The sequence below is a fragment of the Rhizopus delemar genome, genomic scaffold (assembly GCF_000149305.1).
Source record: "Rhizopus delemar RA 99-880 supercont3.8 genomic scaffold, whole genome shotgun sequence".
NCBI classification, from domain to species: Eukaryota; Fungi; Mucoromycota; class Mucoromycetes; order Mucorales; family Rhizopodaceae; genus Rhizopus; species Rhizopus delemar.
Window position 1 is genome coordinate 232,794 of NW_027137834.1, and position 21,257 is coordinate 254,050.

Sequence of the window (21,257 nt, forward strand, 5' to 3'; positions counted from 1 at the left end):
TTTTTTTTAGCACACTTTCTGAGAAAAAAAAGTCGGCTCGAATAAAATAAGTGAAAAGTGGCACATTTTTTTTTTTTTTTGCCCAATATCGAGCTTTTCTCTCAGCAGTTACTAAATTTCAAAGTCTTATCCTGGTAAAGCTCTTAAAAGTGAAGATTATAAGGAGTTTTTTGTCTTGGATGGGGAGTAAGTTTAAAGCAACTAAGTTTTTTAACATCTAGTTTACTATAAATAAGAGTAAGCTAATACAATGTTCAAAATGTTTATAAAATGTTACATTATTCTGAACTGCAATTAAACTTTTTTACGATATTACACTCTTGCCTTTTGTTCTTTTGTAGAATCAATGTTTATGTTTTCATTAGCTTGAGCCAATATATGGTTCCCAAAAATGGATGTCGTTTTGTCTTATCTCAGGGCCTCTTTGGCTAAGCCATAGCTTTTTATTATTATTTTAAATTGATATGAAAAGTAGATTATTTAACGTTTAATGCAATATGTGTATGCGCATACTTTTATTTCCCTATCATTGATGCCATTTTCAATGTGTAATTTTACGCATGGACTCATGAATATTTGTGAGTAATATTGATATACACACATAAAACAAAGCATTTGCTATAAGTACACGCTGCGCAATTCACAGTATTAAAAACATGAGAGTTCTCGTAAGTTATGTTTATAAAGTAATTATGAAATTTTCGATGTTCTTTGCGGTGAACAAACGCAATTGTCCAAATGCAATTAGTTTTAAAAGAAAACAAACTTGTCGCCAAATTTACTTTAGGGACCCTTGAGTTTTGTTTTAATATTGGTTAAATAGGTGTCTTGAGATGGCTGCATAATAAGATGTTTCAAAAATCAGTGAGAAATATTTCTTTATTGTTTACAGCATTTTTTTATGTTTAAATAAATGTGTTTGTCACTATGTAAACTTCTTAATTATGCTTTCGTCATATGAAGTCTTTATGTATATACAAGAAAAACTGTATGGCCATCTTTATTATGTCTCTAGTAATCATATTTCATCGAGCTGTTATGAAGCATAGAGTATATATAAGCTTTTAAAATTGTATATAGTTCTTTTGTTTACTCTCATTTTTGGCTCTACTGATCCTTCTTTTACAGGTTCCATACAAACAATTGTTTAGTTATTTAGAAAGTACGCGATGCATAAAACAAATGGGGTTAGAAGTAAAGGGCTCATATTGAAGTTTGCCAACATGTATACAAAGATCTAATACTTTAAAATACATACAACTTGTCTCCTTCAAGTCATTCAAATAAAATATGGTGGTTTTGTAGTGCCTTGTAGAGTAGCAAATATAGACGTCTCTTACTTCCTGTTTTTGTCAATTCACGTGATTGAGAGCTCAATGTACGTCACATTTCACTCACAGCTTAAAGCTTTAGAAATCAGGACGCGCAAGCTTTTCTATCTTGTTTTTTTTAATTATAAAAATTTAAAATGGTAAAAACTCGAAACAAAACAAAAGGAGCTCAAGGGCTTATTGTCAACTGATAGTGACTAAACTTGTTATAAAAAAGGGAAATTCACAATCTGGCATGCCAAGAGGCAATGATAAAAAAGACAAGGTATATGCATATACAATTTATAAAACAAAGGATCATCTTACACATGAATAGGAAAAGGATAAAAAGAAAAAGTGGGAACCCCCCGTTCCTACTCGTGTAGGAAAGAAGAAGAAGAGAGGACCCGATACAACAGCTAAATTACCACAAGGTAATGTTTTTGATAAAGATAGCAAAATCTTCCTGTAATGACACATTTTATAAATAGTTTTTCCTACAACCCGCTGTCGTCTCAAGATGCTCAAGATGGAACGTATTAAAGATTATTTGTTACTTGAAGAAGAATTTGTGCAGAATCAAGAGAGACTTAAGCCTCAAGAAGAAAGAGATCAAGAAGAACGAACACGAGTTGACGATCTTCGTGGTTCACCCATGACTGTTGGTTCATTAGAAGAAATCATTGACGATGACCACGTTATTGTCTCTTCCACCACTGGACCTGAATATTATGTTTCAGTCATGAGCTTTGTGGATAAAGATTTGTTGGAACCTGGATGCAGTGTCTTACTACACCACAAAACAATGTCTGTCGTCGGTGTGCTTGCTGATGATACAGATCCAATGGTGAGTGTGATGAAATTGGAAAAAGCGCCTACAGAATCATATGCAGATATCGGTGGTTTAGAGAAACAAATTCAAGAAATTAAGGAAGCAGTTGAATTGCCTCTAACACATCCTGAACTCTATGAAGAAATGGGCATTAAGCCTCCTAAGGGTGTTATTCTTTATGGTGTACCCGGTACAGGTAAAACCTTATTGGCCAAGGCTGTCGCAAACCAGACCAGTGCTACCTTCTTGCGTATTGTTGGTTCTGAATTGATTCAGAAATACTTGGGGGATGGGCCTAAGCTTGTACGTGAATTATTCCGCGTGGCAGAAGAGAATGCGCCTTCAATTGTTTTTATTGATGAAATTGATGCTGTTGGTACTAAACGTTATGATTCTACTTCTGGTGGTGAACGTGAAATTCAGCGTACAATGTTGGAATTATTGAATCAATTGGATGGTTTTGACTCAAGAGGTGATGTAAAGGTTATTATGGCTACAAATAAGATTGATAGTTTGGATCCTGCCTTGATTCGTCCTGGTCGTATTGATCGTAAAATTGAATTCCCTCTTCCTGATGTGAAAACAAAGCGCAGAATCTTTAACATCCACACTTCAAGGATGACATTATCTGATGATGTTGATTTGGAAGAATTCGTCATGTCAAAAGACGATTTGTCTGGTGCTGATATTAAAGTATGTACAATAGGATGAATATTAGCAATTATAATAACTAATGCTTATTTAGGCTATTTGTACTGAAGCAGGTTTGATGGCATTACGCGAACGTCGTATGAAGGTTGTGGCAGAAGATTTCCGTAAAGCAAGAGAAAAGGTGTTGTACAGAAAGAGTGAAGGAACGCCTGAAGGCTTATACCTTTAATTGTTATTTTTTTGTTTTTGTTTTATTGTATGTTAAATACATGACAAGTATTTTTCCAAATGGTTTCTGATAATTGTTCTGGATCTACATTTCTAATAGAAGCAATAACATGCAATACAAGTCTATTATCATCTTAATAAATAAATCCAAGAAAATATATACTTTTTTAACACTTACCCAATTGTACAGGGTTCATTCCTGCTTTTTACCATATACCCCATTTCGAATTTCTCCTTCTTTTTAGTAGCAGGTGAATACAATTCCATGTCTTCTTTCGAAACTTTTTCAAGATGCTTGAAAGACGCGTGTGTAGGACGAATATCACACCAAGGCGCGTCTGTTTCGATCACCAGTTTATCTTCCGGGATTTCTCTGACCACTTGCAAATTTTCTTCTGTTTTTAGTGAACAACCGTTGACACCAATGTATAAATCCAGCTCGATAAGCTTCTTCATCTCCTCCAATGATCCTGTAAAAGAGTGAACAACACCATGTTTAAACTTGTGTCGGTTGGCCTTGACAAGATTATAAAAATCATCGCCTGTGTTGCGGTTATGTAAAAACATGGGCAGATTTGTCTTTTCTGCCAAGTCAAACTGTAGCTCAAAATACTTTTTTTGAATCTCTTTAGAACAAAACTGAAGACGATCATAATCCAAGCCGCATTCACCAATAGCAACAACTGATTTTGATTGTGCTAGTTTTAATAACTCGGCATAGTATCCTTCTTGACCTGCCGAGTATTGTTCAAATTCCTCACAACGTGTAGGATGACAGCCGACAGTTGAGTACAAAAACCCTTTTGCTGATTTTATGTGTTTAGTTGAATTCGTTTTTAATGGTTACTTTTTATACAATCTCTACCTTCTTCTGGATTACTGTCAATGTATTCAATAGCTTCTTTAGCTTCTGATAAATTGGTGCCTGTAATAAAGAGCTTTTGAACACCTGCTTTCTTTGCTCTTTGTAATATCAGAGAAAGATCGTCTATGGCACAAAAGATAAGTTTGGGGAATCACAAGTATGTACAAAACATGTTACCAGCATGTGCTTGCTTTCCACGATAAATGCCCCTAAACATAGGGTCAGTCATATTAGCTCCAATATCTATTATGCTGAATCAGTTTCTTTCTATAGGCTCTCTGTCATTTATCACAAACCAATAAAACGCATAACAGGACGCATAAAAAAAGTTGACAAAAGAACAAGATATAAAAAATCCTGTACCTGTGTGCCTGCTTCGGCAAACTAAAACATTGGCGTCATCATCGAAACTGTCAAAAATTTTCCCACAAAAAAAAGAGAATATGTTTGTTTTATTTTGCATATATTTTAATCGTATACACTATGTATAGATTGTTACCAAGAATCTTGTCTGTTACTCAGATCCGACCCAAAAATGCTACATGCAGTTTAAATCGATCTATTCGTGTACTGCGCCAGCCCATTGTTTTAAGAAATTTAAGTACTGCGGCCAGCGAATCACTAGAGGAATCACAAATTGAAATTGAGTCAGCAAAAGATCAATTGGAACACATTCGAGAAGAAGAAGAAGCAGATGCTGTTAATCCTTTGTTTAAACCTGATCGAGTTTTAAATTTTGGCGATCTTCGAAAAGATGTATATGATGAAATTCTTAATCCAGATGCTCACCGAGGTGTGCAGAGTAAAGATTTACCTTTGTTCAACCAGATCCTTAAAGGTCATAGACGAGGAGAACTGACAATTTTGACAGGGCCCACTGGGTTTGGTAAAACAACTGTGATTAGTCAATTAAGTCTTGATTATTGTAGATCAGGTGTGCCAACACTATGGGGATCGTTTGAAATTCTTAACAAGCGATTAGCCAAGAAGATGTTGTCTCAATTTGCAGAAAAGGATTTGGCACAATTCCCAGAAGAATTTGATCGAGTTGCGGATGAATTCGAAAAGGTTTGTATGAAGAATCAATGCATTACAAAAAGGAAAGATTGATGGTTTTTTTTTTAGTTACCAATGTATTTCCTAAAATTTCACAGCAGTACACCTATTAAAAAAGTATTGGATGTTTGTAAAGAAGCCGTTGACGTGTATGGTGTTCAGCATATTGTTATTGATAACCTCCAATTCATGTTATCACAGCAAGCAAGAGCAGGTTTAGATAAATGGGAGTTACAGGAAGATGCCATCGCAAAAATAAGAAGTTTTGCTACATCTGAAGATGTTCATATTACTCTAGTTGTTCATCCAAGAAAAGAAACAGGAGAAGAATTGGACATCAATTCTATATTTGGTAGTGCCAAAGTAACCCAGGAAGCAGATAATGTCATCATCTTACAGCGTCGTTTTAATACGAGAGCAATTGACATAAAAAAGAACAGATATGATGGTACACTTGGAGTGATAAAATATAAATTCAACAAAAATACACTTAAAATAGAAGAAGTTGAACTAGAAGATCCATCAAAGCGAGTAAAACAGTCTTCAAGTACATCTATAATACCAAGGAGAAAATAAATATGTTTTTGTATACACCAGATTTTTCATTTTTGTTTTTATTTCATCAACTTGGAATTAGGTTGGAATAAGCCTTTGTCTTCAATAACTTGGTTACAGCATTTTCCTTTTAAGCTCAACTAAAGCTAGAACTGAATTCAACCAATAAAGACAAAAAAAAAGCTCGTTCCTTATTCTGACTTATTTAGAAGAGCTTTTGACCAAAAACAAGGCCAAGTGTAATTAAATAATATCTAGTTTTCGACTATGTGGTCAATTCAAAGAAACATTTATTTATTAGAACAGCATTCAAGGAAGGATTCTAAACGTCTAATCCAGTCTTGACAGTCTTCTGGATTAACCTTCTCAGTAGCCTTTCTAGTTCTTGTAATAAAGATATCACAGTCTATCACCGGAGATTTTCATGCAAATGCCTTCATCATCGCCCAAAACTTCAATAGGATCTAAGAAAGATGAATAAAGTAGAAGTTATATCATTTTACACCCTCACTTTTTTTACCTCAGTAACCCTTTTTAACTTATGGTTAAGTGCCTTTTGTACTGGTCTTTACTACTTTGAGTCCAGCATTGACGACGACAAAAGAACAAAATGCACCCAGGATGGAAACCGATGGTCTTCAGCGTCTATTTAATCATCTACTGATGGATCAACTGGAAAAACTTCACAATGAAGCATTACACATTGCAAATTGTAGTGAGGAAGAAACGAACAGAGAAGAAGAAAGAAACGAGCAAATCGATCAGCTGTATAAGCTGTATTACAAGAAAGCAGATTTCTCTATCCTTCTGCTGTGCCAACTGACATTCCTGTATGTATTTTAGTTTAATAAGCAAGGATTTAATGATGAAGAAAAAAAGACTGTGTAAAAGATAAGATGCTTGAATTGGCATCAAAGTTGTTGTGGAAGGAGACCACATATGTTCAAGATGACAAAATGCTAAAGTAAATACAATATTTTCAAAAGCGTTGAGGCGCTGGTCTAACAAATTTGTGTTCTGTCCCTCACTAGGTTTTCTTTATCTAATATTGTTAACGTTGTCCATTCTACTCTTGTAAAGCTTTAAGGAACATATTGAAAAAGAAAGAAATGAAGGCTGTCGGCAACTCCAATAAATTATAATTAGATTTGTCAGTTTATTATTCTGCTTTTTTTTTTTTTTTTTTTTTTTTTTTTTTTTTTTTTTTTTTTTTTTTTCCAGGGAAAATTTTTTCCAGTTTCTCCACATAACGCATTCATTCCCACACTGGAAATAGTTTATTTTTTTGATGAGCCCATGGTTTCGTTGGCAAGTTTTATCGATAAAGTATATAAAAAACGCATGTGCGTTAAGATAGCTTGAACTGCTTCATTGTTGGATCAACTTCTGGTGCTACGTTAACTTCATCAATTCTGACGCTCGAGATTACCAAAATGTTCGGAGAATTTGTTCCAATTATGTCGTATCCGCACATATCATAGCATTATAAATGATACATGTATATTATAATAAAGTGTTCAATCCACGGTTCAAGTTCTATCAAGTTCAATCAAATCTCGAAACACATCTACAATAACAAAGATTACTATAATCACTCGATCCAGAATAGTCTTTAAATTAGTGTGCTCCTAACGACTATCAAATATATACTAGTCGTAGTGGCTTACATATCAAAGCATTGTACAAGAAACATCATTCAGCTGTCAAATTACTATTTAGTGAAAAATAACATATTTTATCTATTTAATGTCTAATTGAGCGTAAAAATAAACAATCGCTCCGATAAAATCAATCAAAGGAAGAAAAGAAGACAAAAAAAAGTGTTTACTAAGAGAAGTGGTACTCTGAAGGAGATAGCTATGTTGTTTTGTCAACCTCAAGAAGAATCGAGCATATCATAGGCCAGCAAAACCGCCAGGGGTCAACCCATTACTGGGAAAAAAAGGAGCGTATGGGGAGTTTATTAAAAAGGAATGATAAGGGATCAGGAATAGTTGCAGGGAGGCAAAGATATTGATGCATATCGAGACAATTGATAATATCTGAATGTGTGAGCATGAATGAGGGATGTCTCGGGCATGGTTTTTGCTTGTCTACAAGTAATCAACCAATACTCCAGCAAATAGACAATTATTTCTGGCAAGATGATATTTATTTTTCCCAAAAAGAACAAAGCAAAATACAGCAAACTCGTCACAATTGGTATTAACTTTTACACTTGCTAATATATGGAAATTCCATTGGGTCAGCACCTTCCAACAGACTACCTTCAAAATTAATCAGGTACTACACAGTATTCGAAGTAATATTCAAGAACACATCGCGAAATCCTACATTCAGGAGTCCTCCTAACTGTCCAAATTATTTTATACCTATATTTTAGTCTATTATCATCTTCCTTTTTACTTTGTCCAATATTTTTTATTACATAAACTTGCGACAGCCCCTTGACACATAAATTTGGAGTCAACGCGGAGCAACAAATAGTGCGAGAATATACAAGTACATGGTTAAAAGATGAGGTGATTGAATTTGTTCCACCAAGAACAAGTCGACGCATTTACAAAACTAAATATCCACTTGATTTTATCCAGTCGGATAGCACACTGATTTCAATAAATCATTGTATATTGTAACAAGTGCCAGTAGCCATGTCATTGATGTTGTTTCTACCAGATCATTGACTAGAGAATCTGTCATCTTGGTTTTATAGCTCGTGCTTTGCCTACATTTGAATGAATTACTTGTTATTGCTTTCGCTCTAGAAGCTTCATCCATTTTATGAAGTAATCATTTCACTCTTTAGATGGAGTAGAAAGGAATAAGATACAAAAAGATGTTCTTTTCAATTTGAAGTAGGTAATATACAAACGAAGTGGGATAACTGTTTGAAAGAAGAACTGAATAAATCAAAATAGATCAAGGCCATAGTAAAAGAGGCTTTTTTCACACATATATGAAGCCACTGAAAAAAGAAGTATTATTTTATTTATCCATAAGATGTTTAAGACCAGATAGTCTCTGATGTAATCCTTCTCTTTCTCTTTCACTTTCGGCATATTTCACTTTAATCTCAATAATCATAGTTTCCATGTACTTCAACTGTTCCTCCAACGCAGAGTTACGTTCAACCAAAACAGAATTCTTTGTAAACAAGATTTCCATCTCTTCTTTAACTCTTGCTTCTACCTCTGCAGGTAAGGAGTCCAATGTCTTTTTCAATTCATTTGTTTGCTGTCGGAGTACTTCATTTTCATTGTGGATACGAACAATGTCCATCTTAGCCGTGATCAATTCAGCAGCTAAAGTAGTATGGTCTTGATTGAGCTCGGTATATTCATGATCTACTTGTCGAATAGATTCCTGCAATTGCTTGTTTTGTTTTTTTAAAGATTCAATAATTTCTGCTTCACTGCTGGCCTTGGAGGATTCAATTTGAAAGTCTTTTGCTAAACGGTCCAGTCGTTTAGGAGAAATATGTATTTGGAATGCATCATGAACAAGTTGATCACAATCTTTCTACTCTTTTAAATAAGAACCATATCGTGTATATATCGTATATGTATTACCTGGTATATGAAAAGTAATTTGTTTTTAAGATAAAGTGTTAAGTCGTCATATTCAAGGCTTAATAGAGTAGATTGGTTCTTTTCCATTAAGGCCAAAGAAAAACGGAAGAGGGTTTCAATGCCTTCAGCAAATATCATGTCGTAAATACGAAAGACAATATCCATCGGAAACTTATATGCAAAAAGCGTATTGAACCATTGATAAGCATACATGTTGGATTTGATATCATGCGCTTCAAAATGTCTATGAAGATGGGGTAAATAATCGGCTAACAAACCGTTTAATTGGTATAATCGTCTTGATAATAGGTCTGGTTGAGGTAAAAAATGTCCTCTGAGTCCATACTTGTTCATCAATTGAACCAAAACACAAAATGTTTCTTCTTCTGGCATCTACAAGCATTTAGTTTTTACATGCATTTAAATTTTTTTTTTCTATTTACATTAAGCAGTAAAGGCATTGTTACATAGAGTAAACTTGGACTATAGCCAACATCTTTGTCATATAAGGAGTAAGCTTTCATGACATTAAATAAAGCCTCTTTTTGATGCTCCTCGTTCAACGCCGTTAATTTTGGTAAATCACGAGCAATTGCTTTTTCATAAACAGATTCATCTTTTAAAAGCTGCATGTATTGCTCTTCTAGCTTGATGTTTTTACTCTTAGCAAACATTTGCCAAACGGTACCTCGAAGTGCAGAAGGTATTCCTTTTTGTATTTGGCAGGATAATACCTTGGCTTCTGATTTACTAACGCCAGCAAAGTCCGAAATGACCTTGGACCAAAATTCTAAATTAAGGAATGATTGAATATCATGTTTAAAATCATGGAGACTGCATTGTTATTACCCCAGTCTATATCCTCGTTATGTTTTTCATCTAATTCTTCTGCACTGCTATTTACAAGTGCCGTGCTACTGCTATTATTACTATTATTATTGTTGTTGTCTAAGCGTGCCAATAACAAGTCATAATTCGAAGCACTTGATACGTAAGAATGAATAGAAGACATAGTAGACCGGTGACTTTCATGTCTAGCATGGTATCTGTCATCTTCTATTTCAGAGTCTGATTTGTCTCGCTCTTCTTCAATTTGCTGTAAACCATCTACAAGTTCATTATCTCCTTTTTTTTCCATGATCGGATTCTCCTCCTTAAAGGGAATTTTTACGTTATTTCCAGTGATAGTTGCTGATCTACTCCTTCTCTTACTTATCTTGGTTTCAATCACTTCTTGTTGTATAGCAACCGTATCTAAGGAACTGTCATCAGATTTCTCCTCTGAAGAAGGTCGGATTGTGATGGAAGATTCATTATTGATTTCTTTATCCAAAGCTTCACTATGAGTCTCTGTTGATGTCATAAAGGAGGGTGAAAGGGTTATTAAAAGAAAAAAGAGAGAAAAGAACTAAAAAAAGGGGTTTGAACACTTGAATAAATTGGTTGATCTTATTGAGTTTCAAACTTTCGTCTTTTGCAGTCCTTCAAGTCACAGAAAAAAATGGTTGCGTTTTTCTGTTTTTTATGCACTCATGTCAGATAAAGAGAAGCAAGATTTGAATGAATTAATAAGAAAGTATGACGATTTCATCACTTTGAAACTAAAGCCATCATTGAAAAAGGAAATTGATCAAAGAGATTCAATATTCAATACAATGGCTGAATAGTAAGTTATTAGTTTTGTTTTGTTTTGTTTTTTTAATAAAAATAGTATTAATGAATAATCAAGTCAAAAGCTAAACTCTCAAATCGAGTTGATACAAACAAATGGAATGAAAGAATTAAAGACAATGACTGACCTTGGTTCACATTTCTATGCCCAGGCACATATGTAAGAAGAACATGAGAGATTGACACAGAAAACTTACAAAACACCATGAACAATAGACAGGATACAACTTTTATCTATGTTAATGTTGGATTTGGCTTTCATGTTCAATTCACTTTGGATGAAGCAAAGGATTTCATAAAGAAGAAGGAAGAGCATTTACAAAAGTAACAAAAAAAAGTATACAAAAGAAGTTTTAAAATATAAATTAACACCATGTCCAATAGACAAGCAGACAAGCATTCAGGAGAAGCAGATAAGATTAGAGCACATATTAAAATGGTATACATATAATCATTGGAAACAAAAAAGCCAAAGCTAAATTATAACTTGACATAGGCACTAGAAGCCATCTCAGAAATATTGATGTCCAGCAAATAATTTTTTTTTTGAGATCTTTATTTTCCTTTCTTTATAAAAATACACATGATTAATAAAGCTGTCTATAGTAACAATAAAAATAATAAGCTTCGAACCGTAGATTGGATCTTGTACTGCTATTTCTTATCACATATTCCAATCACTTTGTTACTTGACTTGCAAGCCATTTACCCTCCCAGTTGGGTTCCCCAACCTCTACTTGATATCACTACTCGGTATATCGACATATTGAATGATCCACTTATGAATCCTATTAAGAATGCTCATATGTACTGGTTTAAATCTTTTGTTTTCTGTGAAGCATTTTTACAACTTCCATTTTTCTTTATTGCTGCTTATGGAGTTTATCACAGTAAATTAATAATATATACACTACTTACTTATAACATCCATTTTTTATATTAGAAAAAATTTGGATTCGATTACCATTAGTGGGTAAGTATTTCTATAGAAAATATAAGAGTAACAGCTTATGCTTTTTTTAGTTTATGGAACACATGTCGCCACAACCGTTATACCATGTCTTGCTGAAATAGCATGGGGATCCAAGTTGAACTATTTTCAAACTTTCGGCTTGTTGTCTTTGTACCTTCCTTACTTCCTTATTCCTCTTCTTGCTATAATAGATTCAGTCATTATACTTCATCAACTCTATTAATTGATTCTTATATTTCAATAAAAAAAAAGAGTAACTTTTAGGTCGTTCTCACAAATTTTCCCCTTCCCTTAATCCTAATTTGAATTTGTTTCAAATATGCATTAATCTATGTTACTATTTTCCTATGAAAAATTTAAGAAAGCTTCAAAGCAAAGGGGTGGTAAGCTTCCTTCTTAAAGATAGAATTTTTTAAGTTACTTGCTATTTGAAATTGTAATCCACAGCATTAAAAAAAAGCAACTGACCACTTTCATTCTTTTTGTTTTCCTGCTCTTTAAAAATTTATTATTCTTTTTTGACAAAGAGGAATAAATAAAAAAGACCAATTTACCAGAAAAATCATTAAATGATTACTTTGGTAGTTTTTGTTGGTCAATCAGATACGATTTTGCCATCATTGAAGCATTTTCTGCGAAAAGATGCTTTTAATTTGCTTAAGTATCCTTTGATAGAGGTTAAGAATGACGAATATGAACATAAGTAGGCAAAGTTGTCGTCTTTTTTACTGAAATTTTTTTTCGACTTGTTGGAATAATGAATGGAAACGTTATCTATGGCTCGGTTACACCTTTGCATGTTATGTTGCTAGCGAGCGAACCATGATTTCAAACGGCAAATAATTTAGAGAATTATGTTTGGAATAACACATTCGTAATCATCTAGAAATATTCATCCTTTATTGTATAGCTATTTTTCATAATTTTATTTAATAAACATCAATCGAAAATCATAATTGAATACTTGCCTTGTCTAATCCTTCCTGTTACTCTTGATCTAGTCTCACACCAGCTATTTGCTTCTCTCCGATCCCATTGACTGTAAGCACCGAACGTCATCTTCTAATTACAGTTATATCCAAAGCGTAGAGAATCAATTTAGTTTCATATGCCTTCGCTGTCTTTATTATTAAATTGAATCAACCCTCCTATTACCCTTCAACTATTTCATGCATATTAGAATCTCGGTACGATATTCCTTAGAACGAATGGAATACCGTCGTCTACTTCACAACACCTATAAAGAACGAACCAGCAGCAAATAAGAAGACTGCCCCAAGTATAATAAAAACTTATTTAGAAAAAAAGATTCACATATTGTGTGTCCATATAATGCACTCTGTATAATTGATAGTGACTAAGGAATAGTTAACGACAGATATAAAACAAACATCTAACGGTATCATGATTTATACTATCTAGTTGGAAGGCATTGCAATAGTATATATCTATAAGATCTAATATAAACATAATTAGGTTCTTCTGGTCATACAGACATCATCCTTTTTGGGTGATGCTTGTTTTTTATTAACTAAAGTGATAATTCTGCCTTAAGAATTGTGTTTCAAGCCAGAGAAGAGAGAAAGAAAGAACCTGACAGGAACTAAGAAGCTAGAATAGAACAGTTATGACAGAATAAGAGAGATTAGCGTTAAGAGCTTGAAGGCGTGAAATGCAAATAGGACCTACAAGTTAATTGTTTAAATACTTATTAAATAAAATGAATTAGTATTTATATATAATACAAATGAGATAAACAATGAAAGTCCTTAGTTGATAATAAAATAGGTTTTTGAAATTTAATCCGAGTCGTGGCATATCTTTCTTGAACAGGCCCTCGTTGAAGAATTAAGAAAAAGAAATATTACACACTTCTTTATTCCTTTAATCAAAGCAAACGCACATTATCAATTAGAATGGCCTCGTTTACTCGGCACTTTTGATGATTGTTCATGAAATGAGAGATTTAGCAATGTGACCTTGATTCAAGCTCTGAGATTATTTAGGGCTGCAGTCAGTAGCTATATATAGAGTAAAGAAAGGCAACAGGTATTAGGTTAATGAACAAGTATAGAGAAAAAGAAGCAAAACGACCACCAAAGGTTTATATAACTCGTTTACATTTACAAAATAAAACAAGTCTACTAGTTTATGAGGCTTACGTTTATTCTTTTAGTATTCATAATAAATAATGTTTTTATTACTCAATGAATACACACATTTATTCATACGATTACTGTAAAAGATGCGTTCTTTCTGTAGGAGGGGCTGTATCCAAGTCACTAAGACCCAACCTCTTGTTTCTGAAATGCCAAATGATACATAAAGTCAACAGAGTACCCTGTAATATACCAGTGACCATGTATGTAATCCATGCTGTCCAATTTGTTCCTGGACGTACAACAAGTGAGTACACAAACAAAGCAGTTCCTGGAGTTTGTAACATCATCATTGGAATACTCAAAGCCCCTACTGTCTATGCCGTATAATATATAAGCCCGTCTTTCCTTGTTATTCTCTTTTGGCTATTTACCTTGCTTTTCCATGTTTTCCAAATTTGTGGAAGGTATTGAAGTGATGCAAGCACCATACTCAAAACACCCAAGAAGGCAGCCCAATAATTCGTCAACCAATTTTCAGGACCACCGACGATAGCCAATAACAAGACGGAAATAAAGAAAGTGATGGCAAGGTGGCCAATACAGACAGTGGCCACTAAAAGAGATACCTTCCACTCTGCAGAAAGAGGGGGTGGCATCTTGTTGGGCAAGTCCAAATGAAGAGATGAAGGTGCATGGAATTCACGCTTTTTGTTTTCTGGAAAATAAACTAAAAACAAAAGGAACCTGTTCCGAGTGGTTAGTACTTTTTTTTTTTCCTAACAAATATGTTTTACACAAGACAAAACATGGCCCACTGAAGTCCAATTTGTACAATCCCCATGAGCCCTTCTAAACAAGCACCTGTTGACTACAATACTAAATAAGTTTGTTTGTAGTAATGAAGTAATGAGTAAAACTTACGAGTGATTTACAGCATACAATTGCGTCCCACTGTAACAAAATGATATTTAAAAAACTCGAAGTTGAAGAAACAACACCGAGCAATAAAAACCAAGCACTGAATCCTTCACTTGTTTTATTTGCAATGATACGATAATGCTATTACACTTAGGTTTTTACTATGTATTATTTATTTGTTATTTACTTGTGGTAAATAAGATACAACCAAACCGAGACATAAGAAAATACTGATTAACAAATTTGTCTTATCATCAAGTGGTATACATTGTCTTGGTTCTTTATCAGCAGCTTTTGCAACCAGTTGTAAAAATTGTTGCATAATAATAAAAATACAGGAAAAAAAGCAAAAAAAAAAAAAAAAAAAAAAAAAAAAAAAAAAAAAAAAAAAAAAAAACTTCTTTATAGGGAAGAAAAAAGTTCGTTATTTTGTGTTCATTTAGAGTTTACGTTTCATATAAAAATGAAACTGTTTAAAGGATATTTACTATTCTGAAGTACTTGCGATCATAGCAGCTAAAGCAGCGCCAACACCGTTACAATCTCTAGTTATCTATAAAGGGGGGTGATTTTAGCAATAACACTAACGTATTCACATATCTCTTACGCCAATATTGATTCTATCAACATAATCACCATACAATTCTCTCAAAGCATTAGTGACATGATCAGGAAAATTGGAGTAATGTTCATAAACAGTGCCTTCTACACTAATACTGAGGCCCTCTTCAAGTACGCTTCTCTTATTGATTATAGCGCTCATACCAGCTGCAATTAACCGAGCAGCTCTTTTCCCGACAAGCACACAGATCTTTTTGACCATTCTCCGATCTGTGATAGTAGTTGAAGGAATATTCATTACTTGTTCCAGTAAATGTTTGGTATCATCCAAATCACTTGTTTCATCCCTATCAATGGTACTAACATAGGATGATTCAAAATTGTAAGGTTTGTTCATTTCAGCGGAATATTGACTATCAAATAGCAACCGACGATCTATGAAGTCAACAATCACCAAACGAACAATCTCACCCAAGTATAAGCCAGCTACCATTTTCTCGTACATTTGAGCACCCGAGTTGACTGATTGACGGTTGACGCGTACATCATAAAACGTGTGAGGAATGATTTCCGGTCTACCGTCGCCAAAGCTTCCCCATTCTGTATTGATGATCATTTCTCCTTCATCCTTCTCTTTACCAAGTTTACCAATATCGCTTGCCTTTTCCCAGTAAGCTTTGAGTTTTGTTTAGTCATTATTTTCGGAGAAAAAAAAACTTGCCTGCATTAGTGCCTGTGCTCACGGTGCATGCAAGTAAAGCATCTAAACTTCGATATCCATGAGCCAACAAACAGCCAGCTTAAATAAAACATGAGCAAAAATTTTTTTGGGGGGGGGGGAGATTGAAGTTACTTACGTGCTCCGTTGACAGCCGCTTTGACCACAACAGGAATTTCACGTCTACGAAAAGAAGTTTGTAGGAGTTCCACAATATTCTTATTATAAGCCCCAGTGATTTCAAAATCTTTTGTCCAACGTAACACATATGCATTGTTAATGGCAGTTTGATGAAGTGGAAAAGAGATACAGAGACCCAAGAAAAGGGTGCAGCGAGTCTTGCTGATAAAGTTTAAAAAGTTATCAACACATTCTGCCATAAAATCAACGAGTTTGTTTATTGATCCTTTTTTCAGGCTTTGCTTTACAGTATATTTCATTTGGCGAGTGCTAATTCGGCCTTGACCATGAAGTGTGACGAGATAAACACGAATATGTGATCCTACATGATATGATAAAGTGACTCTTAAAAGTAGGTTGGTAATGTGTATTTACTGCTTAAATCCAAACCGAGATATTCACCAAGTTCCTGGCCTGTAGGTCGACGAGTGATCCAAGAAGGAAGCATAGGAATATTTGTATAGTCTTCATCGTTCTTATTTAATCCAATTTTCATTTCATTTTGTAAAAGTTGTGTAATCTTTTTTAATTGATCCGCATTTAAATCAAAAAGTTTTTCCAATTCCTTAATGGCTGTTTCTTTATCTTCTTCAATGGTCATATAATTTGTAGATACCATTTGTAAAAGTAAAAAAAAGAAAAAATAAAAGAATATGTTTTATATAAAACGGAAATTTTATTTTTTATGCACACAAATCATATGTTACAGGAAAAAGGGAAATGTTCAATTTTGTTCATTTGACATGTCTAAAAGACTGTGATAATGATGATAACCATTAGACTTTTGCTTCAACTTCAAATAATATTTACCTTTCAATTGTTTCTGGTAATTTACCATCAGTTGCTTGAAGAATCATGAAGCATACACCTGGCTCGATATTTGGAAACATGGAAACAATTGTACTCAAATGCTCATCAAACTCTTTTCGTGCCTCTTCTTCTTGAATTTGTCTAGCTGGTAGAACGCGCTGCTGATGTTCTTCAATCTGTGGAAGGGGTAACTGTTGAGATAAAGGTGATGGCTCTTCCTCCTCTTTTCTATTATAACTTGATTCGCTATCGGAAAAAAGCTTCTCTACAAAACTCATGGATTTCTGTGCAATGTTACCAAGGGGTTGCTGTACTCTTTTAGCATGCCAAGGATGCAGAGCATCTTCATAACTGATGGCTTTTTTATAAACTGGCTGCTTAGATTGTTCTTGTTCCAACTCATTCATTGTCTTTTCAATATTTCTATTCAGCGTGTAAATAATTGTGCCTACAACATAAATAGTAATTGTATTTTACGCGTCAAATTCTTCTTTTGATATTGACAGTGATTTAATATCCATCGATTCAATGAATTCAATAGCTCCCATCTAATAATTCATGTCAATACAAATTGTTATTCATATTAAAAAAGTAATATTTACAAGGTTTGTTAAATAATATCCAGCCTCTGCTCTAAGATGATCAGGGTGTCTGAATCGGGAAATATACCTAGCAATACAGTCGATCAGTGTGTTTCCGTTATTATCGCCATAATGCCTTACTGAACATTGGATATCAACCGAGGGGGATTTGCTCTGATGACAACATAGATTAATAGTGGAAGAAAGACATCTGCACCTCCTTCTTCATTATTCATGTGCTTTATTAATCCTATTTATTGTTAATAAAATACACGTTGAATAATTGACGGATGTTTACCAAATATAACTTTGCAACAATTTAAAATACAAATTAATTTGTCTCTCGGTGCTTTGTAATTATTCATTTTTAATAATTCTGATTCTGCAAAAGTTAAAAATGATTCATTATCTTCTGTTTGTGGTATATCAAGGTGCTTTTCTCTAATCCATCGAAATATACTGATTTTGTGGTGTAAAATATTATCCTTTTCTTTATCATCCATCGTATTCGGTGAAAATGTACTTTGTTATAATCTATTAGTTATCAGTCATTCATTTCATACATGCACAACTTACGCATTATATAAACGATTCATCACCAATTTTTCCATACCTTCTTTTGCGTTATCAAATTCTTTTTCTGAAACATCTTTCCAAACATCACATTCTCTCATACGAATAAATGTAAACTGTATACTTTGGTGAGTGACAATCTCTTAGTCAGTCTTCTTTTCTTACGTTTAAAAAGTCTTGAATAAACTTTATCTGATCATTCACTGTCCATACTTCTCTTCTATAAAAAGCAGATATGAACCTATACAATATAGCTTTAATATCGCTGTTTATCATTATCATGTGTTACCCTTTGGTATATCTTGAAACCATTGCAGCACTAGGATCTTTCATTTGTTCAAGAAATCGATGAAAATCAAAAAGCGGCATGTCTGTCTGTTGTTGTATTGAAGAAGCTTCTTCTTTGGTGTTACTATTAAAAAAGGTTTACTGTGAGGAAAACGAATGACCCTTAAAAACGCCAAATGGTTAAAACCTTTTATGCAACGATTCAGAGGATGAATTGCTTTCTGACATTGTTGTTTTTTCTAATAATTGAGAAACTTGGTCGACTTCTTTTGACATTTTTGCAATAAATAAAAAAAAAGCTTTTCTTATAAAGACACCAAAAAAATATATACAAAAAAAAAAAACGAGGAAACTATTCGCCGCTTGATCATGAAGGGGCAAAACGTGGGTCACTAAAGACCCTAATTTACTATAAAAAGACCACAAAGAACTGTCGTACAACATTGTTTTTTTTTTTTATTGTTAAGCTCGACATAAGCAAAAAAAGAAAAGAAAGCAATACTTTACCACACGTTCTTTTCTAATAATAATAAACATGTGAAAAAGTGAAGCACTTAAATATAACAATACACAATTATGGTGAGTAATTAAATTAGCTTTCACTCAAAAGCTCCTTGGCTCTGATCTTTATTTATTATGGCAATGATACATCTGCTTATAAAATGACTGGACTAGGACATATATAAGAGAATTGTATCGACATATTTAAAGTAAACAATAGTCATTTTTTATATCTTTCACAATTGAAACACTCTTTGTTAATTATTGAACTTGCATCATTTCATATGGATGCTGTATATCGATAAATCTTTTCTAATACCATTCAACTCGAAACACGATCTTGTTCAATTCGATATTCAAAAATAAAAAAAATTATTTACACAAGCTCATTTTCTAGACTATTTTCTACATTAATGATTCGATCTAGGATTCCACTCTATATAAACGTAAAGGAGACGATAGTCAAGTGAATGTTTACATAAACTCGCAAGTAAGCATAGATACAATAATATCCTTTCATAATCAATTTAGTCTTAATTTAATTGTATGCTAATTAGCCTCCCCTTTTATATACATCTTTAAGTCAAGGTCTAGGGCTATTTGGTATCAGTCTTACATGTGTAGACGTTTAGAATGATATAAAATGCGTCAATACGGAGATTTCCATATAATGCATACATGATTTCTTACATAATACGTTTAATTTGAGCATTATCATTTGGCAGTTGATAACTTGTTATGCTAAGTGTACCTCATGTTGACTGTTCAATAAATCTGGACCAATCTCATTTGAATTCTCGTAAGCCTGGCAATGAATTGAATAATAAAAAATGAAAACTAAAAACCTGATTATAGACATACATAAAAATTGTATTCTGGAGCAAAAGCAAGTAAAACACAAAGTTTATACAAACAAGATTGTTTGCTCACGAAAAAGTAGATTCCATACATGTTTAATGAAAATACTTAGTACAAAATAATAACAAGTTTTAGTGATATTCAACATAACTTTTGTCTTAATTGAATATCTAATATCTTTCTTTGCCTACCGAGCCATGATGAGGGTGCAGATCGAATAGCAAGATTAGATACGTCTCTGTGGTTACGTCTTACTAGGTCAAACCAACCAGTGATAATTAATCTTTGTTCAAGCTTAGATTGGAGCCTAGCATCTTGTATTTGTTTCTTTAATAAATCGTTTTCCTCTTCTTTTGTTCTTGGATGTCGTACAGGCTCATCTGATTTATTGATATTTGGGAAACGAATTGTCATTTCTTGCAAGAGCTGATCATAAAGCTTGATCATCTAATTAATCATTTAGTTTCATACTCTAATGTGATATTCAGTTGGACTTACATTTTTCACTTTGCGTATCTTTCCTTGAGTGACATTGACTTCTTCTTGAAGATGAAGTACCTCAATTTGTAAACTAGCATTCTGTTCTTTAATGACCTCAAGCTCTTGACTACACAAAGGATTTGTTAATAAAAAAAAAAAAAAGTAATATACAAAACACATTACTCGCTTAGTCCTGGTCTGTCTTGAAATGACTCATTATCCGGTCTATTGTTATTCACACCATTCAAGTAGTTTGCTTCAACCAGCATTCGGTTAATATCATGCAACTGCATTTTAGTGATATCCTCTAAACGATTGATTCTATCTTGAATCCTTGCATGGTCTTTTTCAAATCGTTCAAGTGCTTCGCTATTCTTTGCCACACTACGCGTTCCTTCCAAAACGATAGTCTCCAATTCATAAGTGCTCTCCTTTAAACTGTTAGACTCCTTTTGTAGATCCAGTATACGTGCACGAAAAGCCATAATGGTCTGTGTTTGATTTAACATGGAGTCAGGTATGCCGTTGCGTATCTGTTTGAGTTCTTCTCTTAGACGATTTCTTTCTTGTACAATCTCATCATATTCCTGTCGGGTAGTAAAATGAATAAGTTTTTTGATACTTTAAATACTAGATGTTTAGTGCTTATACTTTTTGAATATGCTCTTTATGTATCACAAGATTTTCGGATTCTTGCTTTAGGCTTTCATCAGCAACATTGGATGATGATGCAGTCTCCATTTCTTTGATCTGTCTTTTTAGTCTACTGATAGTAAGCCATCTAATTACAATGGTTAGATTCACTTCTTTTCCTTTTTATATATAACTTTTGTTACAATTCTGTCAAGTTTGCCTTCTTCACATTTTCTTCCATTGTACTTTCTTCTTCCTCCAGCTCCTCTTCTTCTACGCTTGCTCTGTGACTAACAAGTGCCTTGTCCAACATATTGCCCGCTCCCTAAATCATTTCTTTTATC

At 33.6% G+C, this 21,257-nt stretch overlaps 9 protein-coding genes across 9 annotated transcripts; 3 read left to right on the forward strand and 6 right to left on the reverse strand.

Annotated features, from left to right (window-relative positions):
• Window positions 1-1,830: 1,830 nt before the first annotated feature.
• On the forward strand, window positions 1,831-3,022 carry RO3G_10320 (26S protease regulatory subunit 4; the record flags this gene model as incomplete). The annotated part of the gene is made up of 2 exons (XM_067664905.1): window positions 1,831-2,835; window positions 2,888-3,022. 2 exons carry the CDS (start codon window positions 1,831-1,833, stop codon window positions 3,020-3,022), a joined length of 1,140 nt encoding a protein of 379 aa, XP_067521006.1.
• Window positions 3,023-3,195: 173 nt separating this feature from the next.
• Window positions 3,196-4,115, reverse strand: RO3G_10321 (uncharacterized protein; the record flags this gene model as incomplete). Its single annotated transcript, XM_067664906.1, has 3 exons — window positions 3,196-3,827; window positions 3,887-4,009; window positions 4,064-4,115. 3 exons carry the CDS (start codon window positions 4,113-4,115, stop codon window positions 3,196-3,198), a joined length of 807 nt encoding a protein of 268 aa, XP_067521007.1.
• A 254-nt stretch (window positions 4,116-4,369) lies between these two features.
• On the forward strand, window positions 4,370-5,518 carry RO3G_10322 (uncharacterized protein; the record flags this gene model as incomplete). Its single annotated transcript, XM_067664907.1, has 3 exons — window positions 4,370-4,688; window positions 4,758-4,954; window positions 5,012-5,518. The coding sequence occupies 3 exons, from the start codon at window positions 4,370-4,372 to the stop codon at window positions 5,516-5,518; spliced, it is 1,023 nt and encodes a 340-aa protein (XP_067521008.1).
• A 2,964-nt stretch (window positions 5,519-8,482) lies between these two features.
• On the reverse strand, window positions 8,483-10,429 carry RO3G_10323 (uncharacterized protein; the record flags this gene model as incomplete). The annotated part of the gene is made up of 4 exons (XM_067664908.1): window positions 8,483-9,016; window positions 9,067-9,459; window positions 9,510-9,856; window positions 9,997-10,429. 4 exons carry the CDS (start codon window positions 10,427-10,429, stop codon window positions 8,483-8,485), a joined length of 1,707 nt encoding a protein of 568 aa, XP_067521009.1.
• A 292-nt stretch (window positions 10,430-10,721) lies between these two features.
• RO3G_10324 (uncharacterized protein) lies at window positions 10,722-11,933 on the forward strand (the record flags this gene model as incomplete). The annotated part of the gene is made up of 6 exons (XM_067664909.1): window positions 10,722-10,732; window positions 10,796-10,897; window positions 10,954-11,061; window positions 11,344-11,627; window positions 11,681-11,710; window positions 11,761-11,933. 6 exons carry the CDS (start codon window positions 10,722-10,724, stop codon window positions 11,931-11,933), a joined length of 708 nt encoding a protein of 235 aa, XP_067521010.1.
• Window positions 11,934-13,943: 2,010 nt separating this feature from the next.
• RO3G_10325 (uncharacterized protein) lies at window positions 13,944-14,951 on the reverse strand (the record flags this gene model as incomplete). The annotated part of the gene is made up of 4 exons (XM_067664910.1): window positions 13,944-14,186; window positions 14,244-14,556; window positions 14,745-14,763; window positions 14,918-14,951. The coding sequence occupies 4 exons, from the start codon at window positions 14,949-14,951 to the stop codon at window positions 13,944-13,946; spliced, it is 609 nt and encodes a 202-aa protein (XP_067521011.1).
• Window positions 14,952-15,322: 371 nt separating this feature from the next.
• On the reverse strand, window positions 15,323-16,685 carry RO3G_10326 (uncharacterized protein; the record flags this gene model as incomplete). The annotated part of the gene is made up of 3 exons (XM_067664911.1): window positions 15,323-15,966; window positions 16,149-16,511; window positions 16,565-16,685. 3 exons carry the CDS (start codon window positions 16,683-16,685, stop codon window positions 15,323-15,325), a joined length of 1,128 nt encoding a protein of 375 aa, XP_067521012.1.
• Window positions 16,686-16,995: 310 nt separating this feature from the next.
• Window positions 16,996-17,547, reverse strand: RO3G_10327 (uncharacterized protein; the record flags this gene model as incomplete). The annotated part of the gene is made up of 2 exons (XM_067664912.1): window positions 16,996-17,422; window positions 17,477-17,547. 2 exons carry the CDS (start codon window positions 17,545-17,547, stop codon window positions 16,996-16,998), a joined length of 498 nt encoding a protein of 165 aa, XP_067521013.1.
• Window positions 17,548-19,941: 2,394 nt separating this feature from the next.
• On the reverse strand, window positions 19,942-20,765 carry RO3G_10328 (uncharacterized protein; the record flags this gene model as incomplete). Its single annotated transcript, XM_067664913.1, has 3 exons — window positions 19,942-20,247; window positions 20,299-20,407; window positions 20,464-20,765. The coding sequence occupies 3 exons, from the start codon at window positions 20,763-20,765 to the stop codon at window positions 19,942-19,944; spliced, it is 717 nt and encodes a 238-aa protein (XP_067521014.1).
• Between the last annotated feature and the right edge of the window lie 492 nt (window positions 20,766-21,257).